The sequence below is a fragment of the Globicephala melas genome, chromosome 4 (genome assembly GCF_963455315.2).
Source record: "Globicephala melas chromosome 4, mGloMel1.2, whole genome shotgun sequence".
Classification (NCBI taxonomy): domain Eukaryota; kingdom Metazoa; phylum Chordata; class Mammalia; order Artiodactyla; family Delphinidae; genus Globicephala; species Globicephala melas.
The window spans coordinates 1,789,001-1,816,533 of record NC_083317.1 but is presented as its reverse complement, the minus strand read 5'-3'; the positions used below and the strand labels follow the sequence as shown (position 1 = coordinate 1,816,533).

The following is a 27,533-nucleotide window of genomic DNA, read 5'->3' as shown; positions in this document are numbered from 1 at the left end:
CTGGCTGGTTTTCCTCTTAACTCTTTTCGCATCTTAATCATGCACCCCTCCGGGTGGGAGGGCCATCACCAGGGGTGCCCCGAGTCGGGGTGGAGCTTCTGTGGCTCCTGCAATGAACGAAGTTGAAACAGACCGGCGCCAGGAATAAGAAATTCCTGCGGGAAGCCGGGCAGGCAGCGATTGGCAATGGGACTCGTCTGGCCTCCCTTGGCTGGCCTTCCCTCAGGTCTGGTCACCGTGCTTGACCAACTTTGCCGCAGGGTGTGACTAACAGACCCAGACGGCCGCGATCCGCCCCCTCAATATACGCGCCCCTTGTTAGACTGAACAGGTTTAGAAACTTGAACAAAAAGGCCGGCGCTGCCGGGTCGAGCCCCAGTTCCGCCGCCCAGGTGCCGGGTGCACGTCGGCCCCGCCCCGGCGTGGACAGCGGTGACATCACACAGCGCGGGGCGGAGCGCAGGGCGCGGGGCGGGGCCAGCGACAGCGGCGGCGCGCGGCGGGAGAGCGAGTGCGGCCGAGTCGGCGCCACCATGGCCACCGTGGATCTGGAGAAGCTGCGGATGTCCGGGGCCGGCAAGGCCATCGGCGTGCTGACCAGCGGCGGCGATGCGCAAGGTGGGCGCGGGCACGCGGGGGCCGGTCGCCGGCGGGCGGGGGTGCTGCTGTCCCCGGGTCCCTGGGGCGCTCCCGCTCCCTCGGCGGCACCTGGGGCACGCGGTCAGCAGGTCCTCATCCCGGCCTGCGCCTCCCGCCTCCTCCTCCCCCTCCCAGCCCCGGTCCCCTTCCCGGTCCGCGTCCTGGACCCGCCCCCGCGCGCCGGGGGCCCGCGTACGTGCCGCCCACCACGGCCTCTGCGTCCGGCCCGCCGGGGGTGTGTCCGCGCTGCCGGCCGTGGCCGGACAGGGTGCTCTCGCCGGCCGCCGCTCCTGCCGACCCCAGGCCCTCCCCGCACCCCTTCCCGGTGGCGCGTCTCAGAAGCACCATTTCCTGGAGGCCAAGCTGAGCGGAGGCCAGTGAAGGATGGGCAGGTCCCCGCAGGCCCACAGAGCCCCGGCTCTAACCAGGTCGTTATGAAACACGACTCGGGGGCACCGTGCTTCCCCCAAACCACTGCCTCCAGGGCCGCTCTGGGGCATTTTCTTTAGTGCAGAGCTGTTCCCACCCCCCTTGTACAGGGGAGGCCAAAGGTGGTGGCCTTCCTGCTGACCTGCCCAGGGTCCTGCAGCTGGGACCTGGCAGAGCTAGATGAGTGCCCCTCCTGGGGTCTGTCCTGGTGCCCTGGACTTGTCCTGACTGCTGCTCTCCTCAGCGCCTCTGGCCTGGGATGGCCAGTGTCACACCTGTCGGGCTTGGCCGCATGGCCACACCACACACCTTGAACCTCAGGAGACACCTTAATTAGCCCAGGAAGCAGGCCTGGAAGGAGCCTAGCCGGCACTCTCAGGCTGCACAGGCGGGCCTGATCTGCCTCCTTCCAGATCAGAAAGTCCAGACGCAGAATTGCTCTCCCTGCCTCAGGCCCCCGACTCCCCGCTCCCCGCTCAGAAGCAGGGAAGAGCTAGAAGGAGCTTTCACAGGAGCAAGCCCAGGAAGGCAGAGACATCAGCCACTGTCTGCGTCCCGGCCTGTGTGGGTTTGGGCTGAGCCCTCCGGACCTGGTCTGGCGGGCGGACAGTGTGCTCCGCTGCACGTCCGCAGCCCCGCGTGGCCAGAGCGCTTGCCTGTTGCTGGGCAGCGGCGGCTCCCTCTTAGGGCACGGCCAGTGGGCCGGGGCCAGGTGGGAGGAGAGTGGTCTTGGGGAAGCATTGCCCTGTGAGATTGGACCACGGGAAGGGCCTGGTATGTGGGGGACAGACACTTCCTGAGAGGCTGGGCCCGCCTCTCCAGAGAGGCCCTTCCTCTGCGAGGCCCCAGCTCCCCGGCTCGAGCAGGCACAGGGGTCTCCACCCAGGCTCCTGTCTGCACCATGGAGACAACAGCACTGGAGGGAGGGCTGGGAAAGATAAATGCACGTTGAGGCAGGGGAGCCGAGCCGGTGGGTGGCACAGACTAAGCAGGACGAGGGATCAGTGGGGGCAGCTGAAGGGCCAGGGAGGAAGAGGCTGCCGGCCTGGGCCGGCGGGCCAGTGGAGGGCAAAGCCTGTATGACCTGTAGGTCTCCCCTTGGCCAGCCCGGCCCTGATGCCCCACATGGAACGAGCAGCGCTTCCTGGACACCCAGGAGTGTGGCCGTCAGCGCACTGTCAGCTGGGCCGGCCACCTCACCTCGCGCTGTGTCCTCGCTTCCCTAGACCCCTGGCTGTAACGTGGTTTTCTGATCGGGGCTGCGAGAGAGGAGGGCTCTGCAAGCTTCCCCAGTTTAGGGCTCGGGCTGATGCCTGGGGGAAGATGCCAGGGCCAGCTGGCTCTCTGGGGGGCAGGGAGCCTTTCTGTATTGTAAGTTCTGAAGGCCAGCCTGTGGGTGTCCGCGCCGGGCCTGCGCCCTCTCGCCGGCACTGCTCCGGGGAGCTGGCTCCAGGCGATGGGTTCTCGGTTTGCCCTCAGGGGCCCCCGGGGCCTTCCAAATAGAGGCCGACCTCTAGGGACCTGGTGGTGCCGGGCGGCCCTCCCCGCGGGCCCCCCCCGGGTGGGCGCGGGGCTGACAGCCGCCGTGGAGAACGGGCACCCACCCCGACCTGCAGTTGCCTCCCCGAGGCTCAGGTCTGCATTTGTTGGAGTGAGTGGAAACCAGCCAGCCTCGCGGCAGTGGGCGGCGGGGGAGCGGGCAGACCCTGTCCCGGTGGGGCCGGCCTCGACCAGCTCTCTGACTTGACCCGAGCACATCCCTCGGGCCTCAGTTTCCCCTTCTGTAAACAAGACAAGCCACCTGGCAGGTTCCTTCCAGCCAGCCTGAAAGTCACGTCCTCTGCCCTTCCCGTTGGCAGGGAGTAGGTGTCCGTGCGTTGAGGGAAGGTGGTCGTTACGGATGTTACTTTGTGCAAAAGTGACTAGAAGACTATAACACAGCCCCGCCGCCCACTGGTTCCGCGCCTCGGTCTCGCCCCTGGGGCGGACCCCACCCTGTCCCTCAGTAACGCGCAGGACCTGCCTTTTCTGGGTGGATCCGTGTGGACGTGGATGTCCTGTATTTGCGGGTGAGGACCGCCCCCATCTCGTTATGTCCCAGCCTGGCTCCAAGTCTTCACATCGACTGATGCTAAGTGTGACTCTGCGGGGCCCCGTGTCCTGCCAGGATCACCTCTTTCTTGTCCATTTTGTTTTCCCGGAAGCTAATTATGAACAAGGGCATCCGCCTTCGGACATCAGTCTGGCGGTGGTGTCGGTTTCCTCCAGCAGGAAGTCATCTGTTGCAGTGTCCCTGGCCCATCGGAGGCTGGAGGGTGGCGTGGAGGGTCCAGGGCTGCTCCTTCAGCGGGAGATGCAGCTGCTCTCCTCCCTGCTCCTCTGGCCCTGTGGGGCTTGTGGCTGCCGCCCTGGGTTTATTTTGAGAAAGAAAAGCAGATTAAAGGGCAATAAAAAAGGCCCTTTCAGGAAAGCAGCTTACAGTGAGGTTTACAGGGAAACCCACGCCCTCAGGCCTCCGTATCCATGGTAGCTGGCACAATTCCATTCTAAGATTGAAGAGTTTTCCTGTGATATGGTCATTTGTTCTTTTCTACAAGACTGAGCACACTACCCTAAGCCTGGGGCCCTTTGCAGTCCCTGGGTCTCCAGCCACTGCCCCCACCCCTCCCACCGCCCCATCCGGAACTGCTGGCCTCCCTCCAGTTGCCAGGGGGTGGGGCTTGGACTTGAGCCTGCAGTGAGCCCACAGTGGCCTCACCCCGGCGAGGGCAGCCGGGGAGGCAGATACCTGAGGGTGGAAAGCCTGGGCTGCCCAAGGCCCCAGAGGCGGCCGAATGCTTCTGCAGGACCAGGGCCTGCTGGGGGCCGGGGGGGCAGCTTTGCAGCTGTCTCATGTCCCTCCGTGCCCCTGCCCTGCCCCCCGCCAGCGAGGGCAGGCAGGGCAGGGAGCTTGCAGCTCGAGGCCCCTGACCTCAGGCAGCAGGACTGTAAGCCCTTCGGATCCGGTTCCTGGGGCAGCCGGGCTGTCTGGGGGTGGGGGTGGGGTACACTCTCTGGGCTCCTACCCCTAACTGCAGTCACTGAAACCCCACTTCCATTCGTTTTGGGGCCGTGAGACTTTTATGATTTCTTTAGAAATGGGGTTCTTTCGCTAAAGGCAGGTGTGTCAGCTGTGAGTGTGGCCATTTCAGGGCCCTTCTGGCCTCTGTGCTCTGCCAGCCGTGACATCTGGGCACCTCGGCCCCGGGAGTCCCTGGCTCTGGACGTCAGAGAGCAGGAGCCTCGGCTGCTGGCTGGGGACAGGGCAGCTTGCCGAGCCCAAGGAGGGTCCAGGGTACATCCTGGCACTGCCCTCACCTGCCGGGGTTCCAGCAGCTCCCCTGCCTTCCCTCTGGGACCTCGGTTTCTCATCTGGAAAATGGGGGCAGTGACAGTGGGCTGATTTCCTGGGAGCCCGGTGCCGTGAGCCTGCACTGGGGTAGGCTCTGCCCGCTGGGCTCTTCCTGAGGTGCCCATATGCTATATAGCCCTCCACGGTCCTCTGGGAGCTACGGGCTCCCCCTGGGCCCGCCTTCCAGGCTGGAGACGGGGTGAGACTAGTGTAAGTACGGTAAAGGTCGAGAGTCTTTACGTCAGGGTCACCCTGTGGACCACACAAGCTACGAGGGACCCTGGGGGTGACGGCACTCCCGCAGGACACCCAAGCTGATGGGCACTGCCCGTCCACCAGCTCAGAGCGCCCGGGGGTGGGCCAGGGCTCCTGGGGCCTCGGCCACCCTTGGCTGGGGCCCCGCCGCCTCCAGGGAAAGGCTTTCACAGCTTAGGGACAGGACCACCAGGAGGAAGCCGGGGGAGCAGGGGCGGTCCTGGGCCAGACCACGTGCAGGTCATGTCCGCGATCCAGCCTCCAGACCCAGGGTCAGAGGCTGGAGCCCAGGGCAGGTGACTGGCCAACTGTCTTCCTCTCTGAGTACGTGGGGGCCGCCCTGCCTGCCCCTTTGTATCGAACCACTGACATCTTTTGTGACGGGCAAGAAGGTTTGAGGCAAAGTGCCTGCAGCCACTGATTCCAGGCTCCTGCCCCCGCAACCCTTTGCCCCTCGCCCGTCCCTGGGCCCCAGCCAGGTGGCAGTCAGTGTGGAGGCTGGGCCCGCCCCAGGTGCCCGCACAGGGCCCCTGACCTGGCACTGTCCAGGCCCGCAGCAGCTGCAGCCCCGGGTGGGGCCGCGTCCCACCCACAGGCAGGGCCGGGCCACGGCGTGGGCCACTGCTGGTGCTCGAGTCTCTCGTGGGGCTGCCCACGTTGTGCCTTGTGAGCCTGACTGTGTGCGAGACCCCGGGGACGCAGCGGGACGGCCCCCCGTGGAGGGACACCTTTCCCTTCTCTGGGTCTCAGTCTCAGAACTGACCACAAGGGAAGGGGACTGAGGTTCCTCTGGGCTCTTCTGAGCATTTCCTGCCCCCTCGTCCTGCCCCACGAGTGTCCGTCTTTCCAGGAAGCCTATACTGCACGGTGGCTGCTGTAGACGGGGGCTGGGGGCTGGGGGGTCCCAGGGCTGGGGGACAGGGAAGAGAGGTGACCCGCTGAGCCTGGTGGCCCCGGCGTATGTTTGCAGGCTGGGGAGCAGGGGCGCCGGCCCACTCAGCTGCACTGGGGCCGTGCAACCCCCAGGAGCCTGAACTTGGCCCTAGGGGGTGCTGTCCTCCTCTCCTGTCTCGCGGAGCCCTGCAGGCCAAGGGGCAGGGGGCTCATGGCCCCAGGGCCACAGGCACCGACCTCAGGGTGCTCCCCAAGCTGCCCCCCAGGGTGGTGGCCCAAGAGTAGCAGCGGCTGCAGGCGCATTTGGGAGGCGGCTGCCCCCGCGTCCCACCTGCCCCGTTTTGCATCTTGGGGCCATGTGCCCGACCTGCTGCGATTCCCCCAGGGCCCTGGGGGCCGGGGCCGGGGGCTGTGCTGGGCAGCAGAGGCCGCAGGTGAGCGTGGTGGCGGGGATGCGGCCGGAAGCGATGTCGCACGTCTGCAGGTGCCTGTGCTCCGGGCTCAGGAGGAGTCGGGCCCTGGCGGGGACCTTCCCGGTTTAACTCTGGGGCGGCTTATTTCTGAGTGTGAAGCCGATACAATGCGGGGGGGCTCACCCCGTGCTGGACTCGGAGTCCTGGCTCGGCGCCCCCCGAGATGTGGGAGGGACGGTCCAAGGCGCCCACGCTCCGCGTCTCCACTGACGGGCGTCTCCCGGCCCCCTTCGCAGGCATGAATGCTGCCGTCCGAGCCGTGACGCGCATGGGCATTTACGTGGGAGCCAAAGTCTTCCTCATCTACGAGGTAAGGTGCGGGCAGGGCGGTCGTCGCCCCACGCTCTGGCAGGGAGCAGTGCGGGGAGAGGGGTGAGGAAGGCGGATGGGGCAGGGCTGCCAGGCTCTGGGGTGTGGATGGGGAGTCCGCCCTCAGCCTGGGCGCTCACGGGTGGGCGCGTCCCCTGAGAGAGAGGAGGGTGTGAAGCTGCTGTTCTCCTCAGAGGCCGGGACCTCAGCCCCACCCGTCCTCCGACGCCCAGCCCTCCTGTACCCTCATCACCTAACCTGAGCTCGAGCTACCCTCGTGACAGCAGAAAACGGGCTCCTTACGCAAAGCAGCAGAGAATCATGGTGCCACTTCGCTCCGGCTAAAGCGGGTGCGCCCTTCGCCTTAGCCCCCGTTCCTGTCCCCCCAGGTCACACGCGCGCACACACACACACACGCGCGCACACGCACACACACTCTCTCTCTCTCACACACACACACACACACACACAAGTCCTGGAGTTCTCTCCTCTCTCTCACACACACACACACTCTCTCACACACACACACGCACACACACTCTCTCTCTCTTACACACACACACACACACACACACACACACACACACACGTCCTGGAGTTCTCTCCCACTGTGTTACTTTGTTTTCACTCTTTGCTAAAGTGTAGCGCATCCCAACCTGCTCTGCTCTCCCCAGAGCTTCCCTCCTCCCACCTTGGGTGTGTCCACGTCCCGTCCCTTCACTCTGGTCCAGGTCCGGCCCTTCCTCCCCAGCCTTGTCTGTATGGGGCTGTTGAGTGAACAGATGGGCGGGCAGTTCTGCAGACCCCTCCCTCCTGCAGAGTCCAGACCCTCAGGCCAGGCTGGGACGACCAGGACCCTGCAGAGCCTTAGGTCATGTTTCAGGAGCACATCTCAGAGTCTCAGGACCTGTGGCCTCAGGAGCTGGGCAGGTGGAACCCATGCCCTGATAATGGTCTAGAACCTTCTGAAGGACAGGGTGAGATTCTTCAGGGAGTCGCCTAGTTTTGTGAACAAGTGGTCTCCAATCAGGGCGGGGTGGGTCCAGGGCGCGGCTCCTGGAGGTTGTACACATGTGACAGGGGCATCCCTTCACCTCCCTGACCCTTGGTTTCTTCTATGAAGTGGGGATGTTAGGGCGAAAAGCTAATGCAACACTGAGAGTTAAGGCACTTTTCACGGCCCCTGGCGCCGAGAAGGGCTCAGTGAACGGGGCTACCTTATTCACGTGACAGCCCAAACTGCACCTGCGGGCTCAGAGCTGCCACAAGGATGGCTGCTGGAAGTGCCCTGGGCCTGCGGCCAGTTCTGAGGCTGCCTGGGTGCCCAGCCAGGTGGGAGTGGAGAAGGCAGAGGAGTGGGGAGGGGAGAGGGGAGAGGTGACACAAAGTGGCTGGAGGTGTGCAAAGACATTCCAGAAGGTTCCCAGGCCAGGAAAGGAGGACTGTGTCTGTGAGACTTTGACTCCAGCCGGGAGCACCGTGGGGCTGGGGTCTTGCGGACTCAGGGTGGCCTCTTTTGTCACTTGCTCTGGACAGCGGCTGTGGGTTTTCAGGTTACTTTCCTGCTTCTCTGTGGGGAGGGGGTGGGCGCGGCGGGGGGGTGTCCTAGTGGCCAAATTCCTGACCGGACAGAGAGGGGGCGAGGGGGGGCCAGGCCTGGCCTGAGCTGGGGAGGGTAGCTTGGCGATCCCTTAGACGGGGGTCTCGTCCTGAGGCCCTTCTCCCAGCTGCTTCCCCCTCTATTCCCAGGGGTGGGAGCATTTGCCCCGCCCGCCCCCAGGCCCCGCTGCCCAGGACCCTGCAGGCCCCGGCTGATCTAATGCCAAGTGTGGGAACAGAGGAGGCGGGTCGCAGAGCCGAACTCAGGCAGGGGTGGTGGCTCGTGCTGCTTCGTTGGAGGTGCTGGGAGGGCTGCACGGAGGAGGTGGCCCCGCTCACTGCAGCTCGGCGGCGCCTCGTCTTCTCACCATTTGTGAAAGCACGTGTCCTCTCTGCAGACTCTATAAAGAGCTCCTGCTAATAAGAAGGGGTTGGCCACACGAGAACAGAAACAGGCAAGACGCTGGAATGGTCGCCCTCGCAGAGGCTGTCCAGGTGGCCTGTGGCTTACGTCATACCCGAAACAGCATGTGTCGTCAGGGAAACGCAGGGGAGAAGCCCTGCGGGGACCACATACAGCCTCCGGGATGGGAGACGCCCTGCAGGGACCACATCCAGCCTCCGGGATGGAGACCAGCAAGGGCCGGCACGGGGGTGGGGCGCTCTGAGGCCCTGGCCGCGTTGCTGATGGACGGGGTGGCCACAGGCGCCTCTGGGCACTGTGGCAGCGCTGTCGGTGGCTGCTTGCACACCCGGTGACCTGGGAGTCCTTTCCCGGGAGATACGGAGCGTTATTTCCAATAGCCCCAAACTGGATCCCTCCAGAGTCCATCAGCGGTGGACAGGTCACAGACTGTGGGAGTGCGCAGGGGACTCCCGCACGGCAGCGAGCGCAGACACAGTCGCACGTGACCTCGTGGGGCCTCGCAGATGCCCGGCCGCGCGAAGGGGGGACGCAGAGGGGACGCTGTGCTGTCATTTCCGCATCTAATCGGCACCCTTGGGAGGCAGGGCAGCGGGTGTCTCTGGCAGGGAGGGTCCTGGAAGGCAGAGGGGCTGCCGGGCGCTGGGCTGGATCTGGTTCTGACCCGGGCACGGTGACCCAGCTGCGGCTCGTGGGCATACGTCCAGGGCTGCCTGCGACAGGAGCGCTGCCGGGCAAGTCGTGCTCTGTCTGTAACGCGCTCCCTGCAGGCCCCACAGATCGTGCCTGGGAGGCGTCTGGGCACCCCGGCCTCTCCCCTGACACCCCTGACCCCAGCAGACCCTGGCTTCGTCCCCCAAGGCCCTGGGGGTGGAGGGGCCTCTGTGCTCAGGACCCCTGGGCCCACTTCCTGCCAGATGGGCTTTTGGCCGAGGTTCTACGTGTCCTGCTGCTGTGGGCGCCCGTCTCACGCCTGTCCCCTCACTTTCAGGGCTACGAGGGCCTCGTGGAAGGGGGCGAGAACATCAGACCAGCCAACTGGCTCAGCGTCTCCAACATCATCCAGCTGGTGAGGCCCGCGGCCCTTCCCGCCATGAGCACGCGTGTGCACCGGGGACATGCACACGGGCACATGGAGGGACGCACGGAGGGATGTGCAGGTGCACACACCACACGCACAGACACACAGGGACACACAGAGGACACAGAGACACACAGAGACACACACATAGAGATACACAGGCACACAGAGGGACACAGAGGGATACACAGGTGCACACACCAGACACACACAGAGACGCACACACAGGCACGCAGGCGTACACGCCATCCCGCAGGGGCTTGGCTCCCGGCTGACTGTCGTCCGACCGCCTTGGGGACGCGGGAGTGGGAGGTCGTGGGGGTGCGATGGCCCCGGAATGTCTCAGCTTCCAGCTGCGGGCTCTGGGAGGGGAGGACACCCTGGAAGAGGCATGCTTGGCCTCAGCGGCCTCTCTGCGCCTCCCCCGCCTTCCCCTTCGTCATCCTACTTACTGAGGGCGGGGCGCTGAGCGCCTCGCTGGGGCCAGGGGTTCCTGGGAGCGGGGATCTTTGAACCAGGTCTCTGTAGGGAGACCCGAGTCCTCCCACAGAGCAGGGCCCGCTGTGGGGCACCTGTCACCTGTGTATCTTAGACCCCCAGCTGATACCTGCTTATTTAAGAGACCTGTCGTCGTCACACGCTATGTATGGGTCAGCGGAGCAGTGGGCGGCGGGCCTGGACCCTGGGTCATCCAGGCACAGCCAACCCTGCCATGCCACCCACCCCTCCTGCCCAGGGTGGACGTCCCCAGGGGACCGCGCGCTCCAGGCGCTCGTGGGAGCGGCCCGTTTGCTGAGCCCTCAACGGTCCAGTGGGGCACAGACAACCCTGTTCTTCATCAGAGCCCCCCACCCCGTGTCCTTCTGCTCTGGTGCGGTGCTCCCTGACCCCGTCATGGGTGGGGCTGCAGCCTGGGTGCCTCGTCCTCCACCCCAGGGGTCCAGGGAGGGCGGCCATCACGCCTCAGGCCTGGATCCAGCCGTTGCTCTGCTCTGAGCCTGTGTCTGAGGACGGCTGTGGCCTCTGTCCTGAGAGACCGCCCGGGGAAGGAGCCTTAGGCGAAGTGTTAGCTGGGGTGTGAAGCTGCATGAAAGGTGGGCAGGTGAGGATGCGGGCTGGTGTTGAGACGGGTGGGGAGCGTAGAGCATGGGGGCAGCGGGGAGGGGCGCAGGGGAGGCTGGGCTGGGCCAGGGCCAGCTCTGATGTGCGTTTTCCGTGAAGCCCGGGGCCCAGCCCGGTGCTCTCGGTGGTCTGGGGAGCAGCACATTGTCCCCACCAGCTGGCCAAGCGCAGGGGCCGGCAGTGCTGCCTGTGGGCAGGGCCTGGGGAGCCTGGGCTGAGGCTGAGCTGGTGGCAGGGGAGGGGGGGCACGCGGACGACGGCATAAGCTGCCCAGGCACATCCCTGCGTTGGTGCCCGGCCGTGTGGGCCAGAGTGCGTGCATGTGTGCGTGTGTGCACGCCTTACAGACCTCAGAGCCTGCTCATCCCTTACCTGTCGAGCTCCCCGAGCCTGACGGTGGACAGTCTCCTCCTTGCACACGTGAGGAGAAAGTCCAGGGGGTTGGGGCAGGGGGAGGTGGACACCTGCCCAGGCTTCCGAGGAGCCCCTGGACTTGGCCCTCCGTTCCTTGGGGTCTCCCAGGCCGCCCCTGCCCAGTACCCGGGTCCCCCTGGCGCGCCCCGTTGGCCCAGGCTGCCCCTCCTCCGTGCAGGGCGGCACCGTCATTGGCAGCGCCCGCTGCAAGGCCTTCACCACGCGGGAGGGGCGCCGGGCGGCCGCCTACAACCTGGTCCAGCGTGGCATCACCAACCTGTGCGTCATCGGTGGGGACGGCAGCCTCACGGGCGCCAACATCTTCCGCAGCGAGTGGGGCAGCCTGCTGGAGGAGCTGGTGAGCGAAGGTGGGTCGGCGGCGGAGCAGCTGGGGCCGGGAACAGGCAGGACCAGAGGAAGCGAGCTGCTGCTTGGCTGCTGGCCGGGGGTGGGGGCCTGGCCTGAGACCAGGCGGACCCTCGGTGGCTCCAGGAGCCACGGGCCCGGGTTTGGCCGGTAGTGAGGCCTGTGGGGACCCAACGTCAGGGACCCCCAGGCAGTGCTGTCCTCCTGGTGCTGGATGGCAGTTCCCAGGCTGACTCACCTGCGCTGTGAGTGATTCATTCCCCAACGTGGCTTACGGCCTTGTCACAGGTTGCAGAAGTGTGATAGTTAAAATTTGGTAACGTAAGACACAGAGTCCTGGGGGGTCACCAGTCGGAAAGTGACCTGCTGGAGCTTCGTTGGTTCTGTGCTGCTCGTGGGGGACCTGGAAGTGAGGGGTGCACTCTCCAGGGCTCCCCTGGACGTCTCCCAGAGGGTGACAAGTCCGTAATCAGCGGTTCGGCCACGGCCGCCCGGCCCCAGGACCCCTGCTGCGGGCCCTGGGGACCTGACCAGGCCGCACTGCCGGGTGGGCTGGGGGAGGGGGTGGGGATCGGGGTCCGGGCCCCGTGTTGTGGCCAAGGGGGCCGGGTGGGGCTGCTGCGGCTGCAGCTGGGCTGGCCTCCTCCTTCTCAGGCAAGATCTCACAGAGCACGGCTCAGACCTACTCGCACCTGAGCATCGCCGGGCTGGTGGGTTCCATTGACAACGACTTCTGCGGCACCGACATGACCATCGGCACAGACTCGGCCCTGCACCGCATCATGGAGGTCATCGACGCCATCACCACCACCGCCCAGAGGTGAGTGAGGCCTGCGGCCCCCCGCCCAGCCAGGCCACCAGGCAAGAAAGCTTGGGATCCCGTCTCCCGACGAGGGCTGAGGCTGCCCTTCTGCAGGGTCAATGACTTGTCAGCGTAATTCCACCCCTAGGAGCCTGTACTGGCTGCCCCCAGCCCCCGTGTCGGGGGAGACTTACAGCGGGGTGAGCAGAGGGGCTTGGGGGTCTGGTCCCCACCCTGCCCTAGGTGGGCAGGGGCTCTGACAGGTCTCCGGCCCTGGGGCAATGGTGCACCCCACAGGGGGTCCTCAGGCTGCTGGCTGGTGACGGCCAGGCCCCAGCAGGGTGAATGGCCTTCAGCCTCAGGAGCAAAGATCGGTGAAAACCAGCGTGAAGCTGGCCGTGAGCCCGAGACAGAGGTGGCCCTTTGCCCAGGGCCTTGGCCGCCCTGGGAATGACAAGGCTGTCTGTTGCTCCCACATCCTCTGTCTCTCCTGGGCACGCCCTTGGCGGAGCTGGGGCCATGGGTGGTGTGGTACGAGAGGCCAGGCTTCGTGGCTCAGCTCCGCTCAGGGGGACTTTGCACTGATGCCATCTGCCCTTTCCACGTCCACAGCCACCAGAGGACCTTCGTGCTGGAGGTGATGGGGCGGCACTGCGGGTAAGAGGGCTGCCCGGGTCAGCCGGGGGGCCCGGGGCTTCGGGGCAGTGGGAGCAGGGGGCAGCGCCTCCAGGGCTCCTGGCACGTGGCAGGTGCTCACTTGACACTGTGGGTGTGAGAGCCGGGGTGTGGGGAGTCCTGACTGTGGGGCTGGGTGCCGCTCAGAGCTGTACCTCCCCTGTGACCCAGGGACCGGGGCCGTGGTGTCGGGTCGGGGCCCACCTACTGCAGCCCCTCCCCCTCCTGCCCCTCCAGATACCTGGCCCTGGTGTCCGCCCTGGCCTCCGGGGCCGACTGGCTGTTCATCCCTGAGGCGCCACCCGAGGACGGCTGGGAGAACTTCATGTGTGAGCGGCTGGGTGAGGTGAGGGCCAGGGGGTCTTCTCCCAGGGTCCCTGCCGTGAGCTGCGTGGCCTGTGTCCCCCACGAGAGTGTCCCTGGGGTCACGTGGCCAGCTTTGGCCGATTCACTTCTCTCTGGTTCAGCAAGCATCTGCACGTATCCCCCCCGGGGGCGCCAACGCCCATGGACACACCCGGGGGCTGCCCCGGAGCGCAGAGGGGCCTGAGGGGCACACTCACCACTGCCCCAGGCTGGGCTCTGCGTGGTCAGTGCTGACATGGGCGAGGGGTGGGAGCAGGGACATGGTCAAGCTGGCTCCCTCGGGCCCCGACCACTGAGCCTGGGCAAGGGGAGGTGGCTTTGTGAAGATGGGTGGACGGGAACCTGGGGCAGTGGCTGCAGCAGAAGAGGCTGTGGAGGCAGGAGCAGATGGGGGTCTGAGGCCTCATCCAGGAGAGATGAGCAGGAGTGCCTGAGACGGGGGGCCTGGAACGCGGCTGTCCAGGCCCTTCAAGGTGGAGCTGGGGGCTCTGGCACAGAACAGGCAGATACTCTGCCCCGGGCATCCCCGAGGCCCCCCAGCTAGGATAGGCTGGCCCCTCGGCTAGGCCAGTGGTGGACTGGAGGGCTGTGACAGGGGGGAGGCGCCTTCAGATCAGGGGTCGGGGGGCACTCGAGGGCTGCAGTCTGGATTCAAGGCAGGGGAGCCCCTGAGACTGTGCACCCCAGTTCGCACTCGGGCCCAGCCTGGGGCCCTAACGGGTGGTGTCTACCCCCCAAAGTCCTCTGCAACCTGGCCCAAGGGCAGGACGAGTGTGGAGGCTGCCCGGGGCCGGGCCTTTTGTTTGCTCTGTTGTCCTGGGAGGTCAGTGCCAGGCCCCGTTTCCTGAGGGAGAGGCGGCGGCTCGGGGCTGGCTCTGGAGCGTCCGTGTCCCCATGTGACCGAGGTGGTGGCATCACTCCCGTCCGCTGCCGGAGGCTGCTCTCCCCACCTCCCACTCACACCCCAGGGTTTTGTACCCCTGCCCAGGGCCGTGGGAGGGGCCGAGTGCCATGACTGGCCTCTGGAACCTTTCCCAGTGAAGACAAGGGTAAGGCCGAGCTGAGCCTGGCAGCGAAGCTGGCCAGAGGTCTCTGTCCTCTCCTTGGGGGAAGTCCTTGCACCCCAGGGTGGCCTTGTGGCCTCGCCTGGGTGAAGGGGGCCTCTGGTGGTGACGGTCTCTGGCTGACCTCGGCCTTGGCCTACTCGCTGAGAACTTGGGGCTGGGTCTTCCTGGAAGTGGCCTGGACTCAGGCCTGGCCTCACATTCTGGTTCTTTGCTGCTGTGTGTAAGGCCCTCGCCCCACCCCGCCCCGGGGTTCCCTGAGCTTCAGTTTCCCCACCTGTTACGTGCAGGTGTCACCCTCTGCCCTGCCCACCTCCTGGGCTGCAGCGAGTGAGGCTGAGGGAGGTGTGGGCTCTTCTGGCTGTCTCCCTTCACTGCACCGGCCCGCCTGCTCCAGGCAGCCCTCTGCTCCTGGCTCCCCCGCCCCTCTGTACCCGGGTTTGCAGGAGCTGCTCTGACCCTATCTTTCTCTCTAAGTCTCTCCGGGTGCTGTGGGGCAAACTTCTGAGGTTGGTGGATCAGAGTGAATCCCACAAACATTTGCTGAGGAAATACATAAACAAAAAGTACTTTCAAATCCCCAAAGAGCTTTGCCTTTGCGACAGTTAAGTGACGCTCATTCGTCCATCACCAGCCGATGGAGGGAATCTTCCCGCAGTCCGGGGAGGGGGAGGGGGAGGAGGAGTCCTCCAGTCACCCAGTCTCTACCCCCAGGAGGGGCAGCGGGGTCCTGGTTCACCCGCCTCAGCCCACCCATCGCCCACGTGAGCCCCGCGGCGTGGACCCGGGGAGGGCTTGCAGTCGCGGCCGTGTCTGGGGCGGGGTCTGCGGGCTGGCGGCTGAGCGCTGCCGCGTCTCTGACCCAGACTCGGAGCCGAGGGTCCCGATTGAACATCATCATCATCGCCGAGGGCGCCATCGACCGCAACGGGAAGCCCATCTCGTCCCGCTACGTGAAGGACGTGAGTGTGGGGGCCCTGGGGAGGGGGCTCCCCTTTATCTCCAGTCCCCGAGTGCTCTTGCTGGGGCCCCACCCCCAGCTCCTGGAGGGAGCTTTCTTGTCCCTAACGATTGCCAGATGTGGGGTGGGTGCAGCCGGGACCCCGAGAAGCCCCGGCCCCTCTGAAGCTGAGGTGTGGCTCCCGCCTGCTGGGAACCCCCAGCCCTCTGGTTTCCAGTCTTCATTCAGACCATCCCCCATCCTAGGGGCCCTGTCCAGCCCCCCACTGACAGGGGAGCCCACTGCCTATCCAGTGCCAGATTCATAACAGAACAACTTTGGGGGGAATCCTTCGTCCCTGTGAGCGGCACCCACCTGCCGGGTTCTGCCCAGGGCCCTGGGCCCCTGTCCCCCAGTGGGCCACAGCCCCTGGGAGCCTCCACGCTCCTCACTTTGGCCGCCCACCCTGTCCTTGAGTCCCAGCCAGGTGCTGCCAGGAGCTGGCCTCTCCGCCGACCCTGTGCGCTCTGCTTCCTGCCACAGTTCCTGGCAAGGCCTGACCCACAGGGGCTGGAGACCACGATGAGCTCCTGCAGCCGGCACGTGTGGGAGCACACGCCCACACACTCACATGGAAACACACACCCACACACACAGGAGCACACGTGCACACGCTCAGGCTGTAGGCGTGAACCCTGGGCTGGCTCTGTGGGGCCCCTGGGGAGCTGACACCCTGAAATCCCTGAGGCAGGGTTGGAGGGGGAGGGGAGAGGGCTGGGGGCCACAGGGTGGTGGGACAGGGGGGTAGAGTGGCAAACTCAGGAACCCCCTCTCTGTCCCCACGAGCAGCTAGTAGTCCAGAGGCTGGGCTTTGACACACGTGTGACCGTGCTGGGCCACGTGCAAAGGGGAGGGACCCCCTCGGCGTTCGACCGCATCCTGGTAGGTGGGGCGTCCCCCTGGTGCACGGGTGGCGTGGTGGGTGTGCATGCGTGGGTGTGCGTGAGCATTTCTTCACTGCTGCTGGTGCTTGTGGGTGAGACCACGGCCTGGCAGCCTAGGCCACACCCTCCTGGCGACGGCTTTGGCAGGACCTTGGGAAAGGAGGGCCGGGTGAGCGGCAGGTCGACGTCTGGTTGTTCTGAGTCTGGCCCAGGGCCTGGGTGCCCAGCTCCGGGGCCTGGGTGCCGAATCCTGATTACCGCTGGTCCCACCCCACCCTCTGCAGGGTGGGAGTCATGCTGCAGCCCCACAGGGCCAGGGCCCAGGGCCAGGGAGGCCCCGAGGTGGTGAAGCGCCTGCCTGTGAGGCACTGGTCACCGGGGCTGGGGGCTGGAGACTGCAGGGCTGGCCGGAGCTGTGCCTGGGCCACCGTGCTGGGTGAGGCCGGGTGGCCAGCGTGGGCCTGGGGGAGCCGCTGGACCAAACCTCTCCCAGGAGGCCTCAGTGCGTCCCCATCCCACACAGAGCAGTGGGGACACTGGCCTCAGAGGGGGTCTGGCCCCAGGGGTGCACTCGGGACGGGGGGTCAAGCACTGGCCCTCCACCAGGCCTGGCGCACAGAAGGGGCTGTCGAGTGCCAGCATGGGCCCCGGGGTCTCACCTGGTGGCAGGAGAATGGGCTCACCTGCTGCTTTTGCAGATGGTGGAGACACCGGAGGCCTGGGTCGGCGGCAAAGGGGCTCCAGAGGCACAGCTTACCGCTGGTCCCCGAGCCCAGGCCCTGCAGGGCGACACCTGCACACAGTGGGTTACAGGAGAGTGGCCGTCACACGGTTCCCGAGGGACACAGGAGCATTCTCCAGGGCTGCTCCCGACACCCACCTGGCCAGTGTGGGAGGCCAGGGGCGTGGTCTGGGGGCGCCAGTGTCTCGCCGAGCTGAGCCGCGGGCCTTGGTCTCTGGCGCGCCTGTCTGTTCCCGTTGGCCATGGCAGGACCCCTGTTTGTGATTTGTCTCCATGGAGGGCGGTCCTTACCTGACCAGTTGTAGCTGGTCCAGCCCACCAGCCCATGCCCAAGTTTGCGCACACACCGGGACAGCTGTGACAAAGGAGCCCCAAGCGAGCAACCTCGTCATAGTGGAGAGAACTCCAGAAACCCCAGTCCAGCCCTGGCCCTGCCACTGCAACCCCGGGGTGCAGGGGCCACGCCCTCCTAGCAGGGCCGGCTGAGACCCGGTGAAATGGTGCCGGGGGGCTGCTGTGAAACGTGGTCATGCTAAGTCACCGTTTCTAGAATAAACAGCATCGCTTACTCCAGAAGCTTCTAGTGTGTGCGTGCGTGTGCGTGTGTGTGTCCGTGTGCGTGTGGCTCTGAGAGCCAAGGGCGTGTGCGTGGCGTGGGGCCGGCTCCGTGCCGGCTGCGCCTGCCTGAGCCCCGCCCGCCCCTCTCTCCGCTCAGAGCAGCAAGATGGGCATGGAGGCGGTGATGGCCCTGCTGGAGGCCACGCCCGACACGCCGGCCTGCGTGGTCAGTCTCTCCGGGAACCAGTCCGTGCGGCTGCCCCTCATGGAGTGCGTGCAGATGGTGAGTACCCGCCGGCCCGGGCGCCGGCACGGGGGCTTCCCAGGGAGGTGCCTGGGGCTCTCGTGCCCCCTCCCCGCCACAGCCCCGGCGCTGCCTGTCCTTCCAGGCCCCTCAGGGCCCAGCCAGCAGGCCGGCTGCAAGCCCCCCGCCCTGTCCCCCTGGGCGCCCGGCTGCTGCTCCGTGCGTGTTACACGGAGCGAGGGGCAGGTGCGTCGCGCCTTCTGTTGTGGCCCCCCTTCCGAGTGTGTTGCTGTGCCCCCCAGCGGGCCTCAGGGTATACGAGGCCTGCAGTCCTCCAGGTGGGGGAGGGAGGTGTGAGCACATCCCCAAGGTGCCCCCAAGGTAAGACAAGCCCGAGACAGGTGTGGGAGCTGCAGGGAGCTGGGGAGCCCGTGGGGGGCCTGTGGGGGTAGCTGGGGGGAGCCCAGGACACTTAGCTTCCCAGAGCCAGTGGGACAGACTGGCTTTGCAAACTGGGCAGGGTGGGGCCCTGGGGCTAGGATGGGAGGGGGAGGGGGAGTGGGTGGCCAGAGCCCCCGGATGTCTCATGTGGTTGGAGCAGGGACCACGGGAGCGGGGAGTGGGGAGCAGAGAGAGGCTGGCTGTGGGGACACTGGGGCACGGGGCTCGGTAGGTTTGGGGGGCCCTGCAGCTGGGGGCAGAGCAGGGCCTGCCCAGGGGAGGTGGGCTGGCGCGGGAGAGGGGCCTCCCTGGCGCTCCTCCTGGAAGATCCTCCTGTGGCGACCTCCCCTGGGCCCCGCGTTCGGGCAGGCTGGTCGCCAGTGGGTGGTGGGTCTGGGGGCCAGAGCAGCCTCACCCTTCGTTCCTAGACCCCAGCTGCCCCCCACCCCCTTCCCAGGGCTGAGGGGGAGCGAGGCCCGGGTGCCCCTTCCAGGGAGGGGAGGACCTGGCAGGCCAGGTGGGGTCCCCTTGCCCCTCAGCCCTCTCGATTCCGACAGCTGCCCGGCGGGTCTGGGTCAGGCCCCCGCGTTGGGCTCAGACGCATGTGCCAGGCCTCCGCCTCCAGCCTGTGCGTCTTGTTTTCTTTAAGACCAAGGAGGTGCAGAAGGCCATGGATGAGAAGAGGTTTGAAGAGGCCATCCAGCTCCGAGGCAGGTGAGGGCCTGGAGGGCCTGGTGTTGGGCAGCTGTCTGCTCAGTGGGGCCACAGCAGACTCCGAGTGGCTCGCACACGGCCACCCCCCGACACGGGGACGTGCCCACTTGCAGAGGTGGCGCTCTGAGACCTTCCTCCTGGGGCGTGCATCGTGTAGGAGGGACAGGGCCCGACAGTGTCGGAGAAGTAGGCAGGCTGTGTGCATGCGCCCCGCGGGGCTGGCGGGGCCTGCAGGGCGCTGGGGGGATGGGGAGACACAGCACACGGAGGGTACCTGGGAAGGGGGAGGGGGGAACTACAGAAGGCAGCAGCGAGGCAGGCCCGGGGTGGCCAGGTCAACTGGCCCTGCAGGTCTGCTTCCTGTGGTTCCCGTGGCCACGCTTCCTGCCCCACTGCGGAGCTGCCGAGACCACACAGGCTGAAAGCGGGCGCTCGCTTTGCGGAGGGGGCTGTTGGGATCGCGTGTCCATGGGGGCCTCTGCCGCCCGGCGACGGCGCCCAGCCAGGGTCCGTGGCGACAAGAGTGGGGAGGTGGGCCGCACCCGTGTCCAGCTCCTCTGAGGCTGTGCTGCCGGCGCCGTGCTGTGCTGAGCTGTCCCGCTTTCTTTCCAGGAGCTTTGAGAACAACTGGAACATTTACAAGCTGCTTGCGCACCAGAAGATCTCCAAGGAGAAGGTGAGGGGCGAGCCGCAGAGCCCACACCTGGCTGCGCCCTCGGCCTCCTCCCGCCTGCCCTGCCACCCCGCCAGGGAGCGGGGAGCTGGCGCCTCTGAGCCAGGACCCGCCCTCCCGTCTGGGGTCTGAGCTGTGAGCTGAGAGGACCAGACCTGGCCTCTGCTTGACCAGCAGGTCCCAGACAGGCCTGGGGATTACGCTGGCCTGTTGCTTATCAAACAGCTGGAGGAATTTAAGTCAGGAGAGGAAGTTTAACTCAGGAGACGAGGGATACAGTGTTATGACACATTCCAAAATAGGTAAAACCCTCAGGAAATGGACTCTCTTCAAAATAAAGATGACAGCAGGCTTCGTTTCTGAAACCACAAGGGCAAGGAAAGGGTCCCACCGAGACAGTCTTGGACGGTGGGGTCCTGGCCCCCCATTCATCCCGGGAGCTGGTCAGGGCTGGGCATCAGCTTCTGGCAAGGCAGGGTGGTCCCCATATCCCCTTCCAGAACCGCCTGGGGCATGACCACCTCGGGCACGTCAGGCTGGTATTACCAGGACCCACTAGAGCCAGGCTGCCCAGCAGAGCCGGTGGCCACACGCGGCTGCGGAGTGCTGGCAACGTGGCTGTCCTAGTGAGGGGTCCCTGCATGCCACGCGGGCGCAGGTTCTGGGCAGCAGCGAGGGAAACGGCTGTGGAAGCGCCCGATAGCAAAATGTCTTACATTGATTCCGGGTTGAGGTGATGACGTGTTGGTTCTATCAGGTTCCAGTAACCCTAGGATTGAAAGAGCATCGCCTGCTTCTTTGCACTTTCTTACCGTGGCTGCGGTGGCCCCCTTCCCTCCACGCACCCGTGTTGCTCGCCAGGGACTTTCTGGGGTGCTGCTGCCCTGAGCCCTGAGCGTGGGGTGGTTGCCCAGGGCCTCCAGGCAGGCGCTGACTCTGGCCTGAGTCACTGCTGCCCCGTGAGCCGCGCTTGGCCGACAGCTGCCCGAGTCCCGCTCCTACCTTTGGCCGAGGACTTTGCGGTAGCGAGCGGGGCCTGCACCGCGGCTCATGTGGTCTCGGGCACAGCCTTGCGGTGTCAGGAGGACAGGCCTTTGTCGTGCCCAGGGGGGAGTCCCATCTCTGGGCCGTGTCCAGGCTGCCACGGGGACTGCGGGGAGGACAGGCCTTTGTTGTGCCCGGGGGAGTCCCATCTCTGGGCCGTGTGCAGGCTGCCACGGGGACTGGGGGGAGGACAGGCCTTTGTCGTGCCCAGGGGGGGTCCCATCTCTGGGCCGTGTCCAGGCTGCCACGGGGACTGGGGCCTCTTCTCCGGAAGCGGCTCTCTGCTGACTTCTGTCCGGGTCGGCGGTCCCCCGCCCCGCGCTGGGGCTCATGCTCTTGTCTCCCCACCTTCTCTGAAGACCAGCTTCTCCCTGGCCGTCCTGAACGTGGGGGCCCCAGCGGCTGGCATGAACGCGGCCGTGCGCTCGGCGGTGCGTACCGGCATCTCCCAGGGCCACACAGTGTACGTCGTGCACGACGGCTTTGAAGGCCTGGCCAAGGGGCAGGTAGGTGTAGCCGTGCCTGAGGCCGGGCGGGGGGCGGGGCCTGCGGGGGTGGGCCCGTGTGTCTTTGGTCAGTTTAGGACGTGTCCCCGGCTTGCTTACGAGCAAACAAGGACCAAGGGGCTCGCCATGTGGGTATAAGGGCCAGGCCAGGTCCTCTCCTTGGGGTGGAGGGGGAGCACCTGGGTCCACTTCAGCCCGGCCCAGGCCCCGAGACCCCGCTCTGACCTGTGGTAGGATGGTCAGTGCCAGGCACGGCCTCTGTCCCCCCTCCCCCGAGGACGTGCGCTCCCCGAGGACAGGTCCATCACCTGAGGGGGGTGGGCCAGCGCCCCTGGCCTGCCCCCCCTGAAGCCGCGCCTCGCCCTGCAGGTGCAAGAAGTGGGCTGGCATGACGTGGCTGGCTGGCTGGGGCGCGGTGGCTCCATGCTGGGGACCAAGAGGTGAGCACCTGGCTGCCGAGGGCAGCAGGGGGGTGGGATGCAGGCGAAACCAGCCCCGTGGCCCCGGGCTAGGTCTCCTCTGGCTGGTGGCCTGTCCAGAGCGGGACACAGACCCTCCTGCCTGGGGCTTCCTGGCCAAGAGCTCACTGGAAGTCACCTGCGTAGAGGAAGGCTGCTCCGGCGGCTCCGCACCTACAGAAGGGACCTCCTCGGGCAGGAAGTGGGGCTCACAGCCAGGCTGTCGGGAGGGCAGTGGCCAGTGCCCAGCAAGGGCGTTGAATAGGCGCCAGGCCGCTGGTGGGCCCTGCCGCCCCCGGGTGCCTCACCTTTGCGTCCACCTCTAATCGGGAATCCCACCGCCACGCCCCAGGCCTGCCTTCTCCCAAGGTCGGGCACGGTGCAGACGTGGGTCCTTCCAGCCTGGCGTTCTGTACAGATGCAGCACGTCCATCTGATTTATCTCCCACTGCAGGACACTGCCCAAGGGCTACATGGAGAAAATTGTGGAAAACGTCCGCATTCACAACATCCACGCCCTGCTGGTCATCGGGGGCTTCGAGGTGAGGGGGCAGCTGCCGGGGAGCAAGCGGGGGTGGAGGAGGCCCCAGGGTGTGGGCCGCCGAGGTGGCCCTTCCGGAAGCCCCATGTGCAGGAGGTTACCTTGAGCCAGCTGGACTGATGGGGCCACCAGGGTGAGTGTGGCAGGGCTGGTGAGGAGGGGGAGGGGGGCGGGGGGGAGGGGAGGGTGAGGAGAGGGAGGGGGAGGGGGAGGAGAAGGAGGGGAGAGGCAGGGGCAGCTCTGGCCGCAGGGGAGGGACAGTGGGGGTGAGACGGCCCAGGCAGGAGGGTCGCGTGGCCTCAGCCTCCCGCTGCCGAGGCGGTGGTCCAGAGTGTCTCTCGGCGGGTTCTGGGTGGTGGGGGCGCGTCGGAGTGACGCGGGGCTTGGTCAGCCCCGCAAGTGGCAGACATCCACTCTTGCCCTTTCCTGAAGGAGCCCAAGCCCCCGCAGACTGCATGGGGTGGGCTGGGGCCAAGGCAGGGTGGGCGGGCCTCCTTCCTGTCCTCCCTGGAGTCCAGTTTCCCCAGTGAAGGCGGCTGCAGAGCTCCAGGATGGGGCCCGCCTGGTCTCGGTCCTGGGTTGTGGCAGGTGGGCCCAGACGCCCATCGCCAGGCACACAGCCGGGAGCAGGACCCAGGGGCCCCTCCTCGTGCCTCGTCCGGCAGCCCGGCCCCCCCCGATTCCTGCAGGCCTACGAGGGGGTGCTGCAGCTGGTGGAGGCCCGCGAGCGCTACGAGGAGCTGTGCATCGTCATGTGTGTCATCCCCGCCACCATCAGCAACAACGTGCCGGGCACCGACTTCAGCCTGGGCTCGGACACCGCCGTCAACGCCGCCATGGAGGTGGGGCGTGGGGCCGCTGCCCCCACTTAGGCCGGCAGTGGGCGGACGGGGCGCCTGGGGGGGAGAGCGCCCAGAGGGTCTGCCGAGGGGTGGGATGGGGTGCGGGGCCCCCACCGAGGCTGGCGGCCTGCATGGGGAGTGGGCAGGACATGGCTGCCCCCGAGGTCTCAAGGATGGCAGAGAGGTTGTGACTCTGGGGTCACCAGGGTGTGATGATGACGGTGGTCAAGGCTACCACTGACCTAACTGAGCTACTGTACTGGTGTGGACGTCGGGCCACGGTTCTGTCCGGTGAAGCAGCCACACGTGGCTCTAGGGGAAACCCAGGGCTCCGGCTGGGACATGGGAGGGTGGGAGCTGGGAGCCCGGTTCCTGGAGGGGTCCCAGCAGGCTGGCGCCACCAGGGGCTCTCTGGGGGCATCCCCACCGCTGTCCCCACTCTCTAGACCTTTCCCACCTTCGACTCTAACCCCGCATGAGCCTAGCTTCCCCAGGGGTTCATTATCTCCGTTTTGGGGGGATCTGAAGCTGGAAGGGGGCGTGTTGCTCAATCAAGTGCTGCGTGTTTTTAGATGGAGGAGAAAATACAAGCGAAACAAGAGGCTAAAGGAGATCCCACCCCACCCCCATCTCCTGACCCAGAGTCCCATGATCCTCAGGGGTTTTCTTTGAATTTACCTCCCATCTGAACTGGCTGTGGGTCGCCCACGGCCCCTCTGAACCTTCTGGTGCCCCTGCCCCTCACCAGATGAGGGAGGACAGGGTTCGGTTTTCATTTGCAGCTCTGATTTCTGGTTGAATATTTTTCTATATGTTTATTGCCCAATTGTCAGGGGTTTTTTTTGAAATTATCTTTTTCCACCATTTGCCTATTTTTCTCTGGGCACGTTTTCTTTTTTATTTGTAAACGTTGTTTACATATGTAGGCTATAGACCCTTTGCCAAACATTGCAGCCGTTTCCTCCACTTTGCTCTTCATCTGTTATCTGGGGTCTATCCTCATAGTTCAGACACCAGTAACCTACATATCTGTTTTATTTCTTTCCTCAGTTCTTTATTTAATGCTTGAACTTCGTTGAACTGTTCAGTTAGGATTGTCATCACTTGTCGTGTTATCATTAGCGTCTGCAGAGCACTCACTTCACGTCGTCAGGGCCCCTATTTACGAAGACCCTGCCGTGGCAGACTGTCTTCCCCCATTGGCACATGAGCCGATTAAGGCCAATGTGTCCCTGGTCCAAGGTCAGGGAGAGCCTCCTAGAGTGTCCCTGGCCCCTACCCACTAGGTGCTGGTGACGCCCACCTTGTCCTGGGGGCACCAACGCCTGGGCTGAGGACCCAGTTCCGTGTGGCCGCGTGGAGGGCGTGTGCTGAGGGCTGCCAGTGCCCTGGGCACGTGGGGCAAGGGCTGTCCCAGCCGCATTGGGAGAGAGACCCGGGTCCCCGCAGCGTCGTGGGTCCCCGCGGTCCGAGGGGAGGGCTCTGACCCGCACCCTGGCCCTCAGAGCTGCGACCGCATCAAGCAGTCGGCCTCGGGGACCAAGCGCCGTGTGTTCATCGTGGAGACCATGGGGGGCTACTGTGGCTACCTGGCCACCGTGACCGGCATCGCTGTGGGGGCCGACGCCGCCTACGTCTTCGAGGACCCCTTCAACATCCAGGACTTAAAGGTGAGCCGAGCCCGTACCCTTCTCCCGGCCAGGCTGAAGGGGCCCCTCCCGAGACGCAGTGGAGCAGGCCTGCAGAGGAGGCGGGGCCCTGCCAAGCAGCCGCGGCCCGGCAGGCTGGGGCCTCGCTGCCTTCGAGGGGACACAGCCCGTGACCCTCTGCACCCCTTCCCCGACCGGGCAGTGCTCCTGCCTCCCTGTGGCCTCCGTGGCTGGCCCTGGCCCTCCCCCCGGGGCTTCACGGTCCAGCCACAGGCCCACACCTGCACCACCCACACAGCCCTCCAGCAACCGCAGCCTGGTCCCCGCGCCCCGCCCCCAGGCTGATCTGGGTCTTCTCAGCCCCACCTGTTGGCTAGTCCGGAATAGGCCCTCCCAGAGAGCCTCAGGCTGCGGGAAGGGGTGTGCAGTGCAGGCTGCTGCCCCCGACTCCGCTCAACCCAGGTCTTCACCCCACAGGCCAACGTGGAGCACATGACCGAGAAGATGAAGACGGACATCCAGAGGGGCCTGGTGCTCCGGTGAGGCTGCCGGCGAGCCCGCAGGGTCCAGCAGGGTGGCAGCTGGGTGGGGCAAGGCTGGGGGGCTTAGGAAGGAGTGGGTGGGGTCGGGCTTTCCTGAGAGCCTGTGGCCGAGCTGGAGGCCTCCCCGGCCGCCCCCACCCCCTTCTTCCCAGAAACGAGAAGTGCCACGAACACTACACCACGGAGTTTCTGTACAACCTGTACTCCTCCGAGGGGAAGGGCATTTTCGACTGCAGGACGAACGTCCTGGGCCACCTGCAGCAGGTACGGGTTCCGTGGAGGGCTGCTCCCTGGCCCCCGGCCCCCAGGAGGCCGTGGCAGGATGAGGACCCCTCTCTGTGCCCCTCCTCATGGGGCACCTGGCTGTAGGTGCCCCTTCGTCCTCACACCCCTGAGCAAGGCTCGCTCCTGCCCAGGCCTCAGCCTGAGGAAGGGGCGGGGCCGGGAGCCACTTCCACCCTGACAAGCCCCTCCCCTTCTGGCCCCCTGGAGGCCCTGCAGGAAGCCCGCGCTGTGGGTTCCAAGCAGACTGAGGGCCGTGTGCACCCCTAGGGCTCCCCTCTCCCGGCGGCCTTTGCTCACTGGTGGTGGGACCTGCCTGCTGGATGCAGGGGCCCACGGAGGCCCCCCAGTCAATGAGTAGGCAGCCCACTGCCCGGCCTCTGGAGGTGGCTTTTAGGGGTTTTTAGAGGTGGGACGGAGAAAGGGGCCGGAGTGCTGCAGGTCGAGGGGACGAGGTGTCAGCCCGGCAGGGCTCACCTGAGGTCACGGCAGGGCCTGGTTGCTGGGCTCGGGCCAGGGCTCGGCTGCCTGAGGCCCAGCTCCTCCCTGAGGGCCAACACCGGGCCTCACCCACTGTGTTTCCAGGGCGGGGCTCCCACCCCCTTCGACCGGAACTACGGCACCAAGCTGGGGGTGAAGGCTATACTCTGGATGTCGGAGAAGCTGCGGGCAGTCTACCGCAAGGGTGCGTGAGGGAGGTGGTGGCTAGCGCGACCTGTCCCCGCCGAGGGCCCTGGGTGTGGGGCTGCCGGCACGTGCCTGTGTCCACAGGGCGGGTCTTCGCCAACGCCCCCGACTCAGCTTGCGTGATCGGCCTGCAGAAGAAGGCGGTGGCCTTCAGCCCCGTCACCGAGCTCAAGAAGGACACCGACTTTGAGTGAGTCCCTCCGAAGAGAGGGGTGGACCGCCGGGCCCAGACCTGCCTGGACCCCTGATCCCACAGGGCCGCCCGGTCCCCACGCCCAGGGCTGACCCCGGGTCCCTGTTCCTCCCGACGGGGCAGAGAGTTGAGGGTGGGGTCAGCCACGGTCGGGTCTGCGGGCGCTCGCGGTCTGCCGACCCCTCCTGGGGGAGGGCCCCGGCACCTCTGAAGCGCAGGGGCCGGAGCTAGCCTCCACATGTCCCGGGTCCCGAGGTCCAGGTGTCCCGAGGGGGCGTGCGGGGCCCAGGTTGGGGCGGCGGCCCGGGAGCTGCCCCGCCCCGCCGCAGGCGCCGCAGGCCCCGCCCCCGCCCCTGACCGTGTCCCGGCCCCGCCGCTGGCACCGCCTGCCCCGCCCCTGGCACCGCCTGCCCCGCCCCCTGGCCCTGACTCCGCCCCGCCGCAGGCGCCGCCCCCGCCCCCTGGCCCTGACCCCGCCCCGCCGCAGGCGCCGCCCCCGCCCCTGACCGTGGCCCGGCCCCGCCGCAGGCCCCGCCTTCCCCGCCCCCTGGCCCTGACCCCGCCCCCGCCCCTGACCGTGTCCGGCCCCGCCGCAGGCACCGCATGCCCCTGGAGCAGTGGTGGCTGAACCTGCGACTCATGCTGAAGATGCTGGCGCACTACCGCATCAGCATGGCCGACTACGTGTCCGGGGAGCTGGAGCACGTCACCCGCCGCACCCTCAGCATCGAAACAGGCTTCTGAAGCCGCGTCCCTGCCCCGCCCCCGCCTGCGCCCGCCTCCTGCCGCCCCCCCCCCGCCCCCACTTTGGAGCCTGGGCTGCTGCCGCCTGGAGCCTGCGGGCAGGCGGGCGGGGGGTGCACCCTGGCTCCGGAACTCTCACGGCCCCAGTTCCAGCCTGCTGTCCGCTCGGCTCTTCCCCAGGACACAGCACCCTGGGCACCCACTTTCCATCCTAGGGGTATGTGGGGGCGTCCGCGCTTGGACACCGCCGCCCCTCTGCCTCGGTACCCATGTGGCCCGGAGCCTCTGCCCGAGCCGGCCCTGCACCCTCACCAGCCCTGGGGGCGCAGCAGCCTGGGTCTCCGTGCCGGAGGGTGGGGAAGTGCCCCGGCGCGCCTCACTGTGCCCCTCTCCCTGTGTGCACTGGCCGCCGGGGCTGAGTAGCGCTTGTCACCTTTTTTAGAAATAAAATCACCCCGACTGTGGGGTGCTGTCAGTCTCTGGAAA

At 66.5% G+C, this 27,533-nt stretch overlaps 1 protein-coding gene across 1 annotated transcript; it reads left to right on the top strand.

Annotated features, from left to right (window-relative positions):
• The first annotated feature begins 459 nt into the window (after positions 1-459).
• On the top strand, positions 460-27,533 carry PFKL (phosphofructokinase, liver type). Its single transcript, XM_030835564.3, has 22 exons — positions 460-618; positions 6,318-6,391; positions 9,405-9,482; positions 11,209-11,398; positions 12,051-12,216; positions 12,811-12,855; positions 13,111-13,219; positions 15,170-15,265; positions 16,093-16,185; positions 17,645-17,770; positions 18,822-18,886; positions 19,499-19,562; positions 20,963-21,109; positions 21,479-21,549; positions 22,022-22,109; positions 22,798-22,950; positions 24,456-24,620; positions 25,077-25,138; positions 25,294-25,405; positions 26,009-26,108; positions 26,195-26,300; positions 26,900-27,533. Exons 1-22 carry the CDS (start codon positions 534-536, stop codon positions 27,045-27,047), a joined length of 2,343 nt encoding a protein of 780 aa, XP_030691424.1. The 5' UTR covers positions 460-533; the 3' UTR covers positions 27,048-27,533.

Coding starts and splice junctions, on each gene's coding strand:
- PFKL (XM_030835564.3), top strand. CDS start 534: ATGGCCACCGTGGATCTGGAGAAGCTGCGGATGTCCGGGGCCGGCAAG. Junction 13,220..15,169: donor TGTGTGAGCGGCTGGGTGAG/GTGAGGGCCAGG, acceptor TCTCTGACCCAG/ACTCGGAGCCGAGGGTCCCG. Junction 25,406..26,008: donor TCCTGGGCCACCTGCAGCAG/GTACGGGTTCCG, acceptor CTGTGTTTCCAG/GGCGGGGCTCCCACCCCCTT.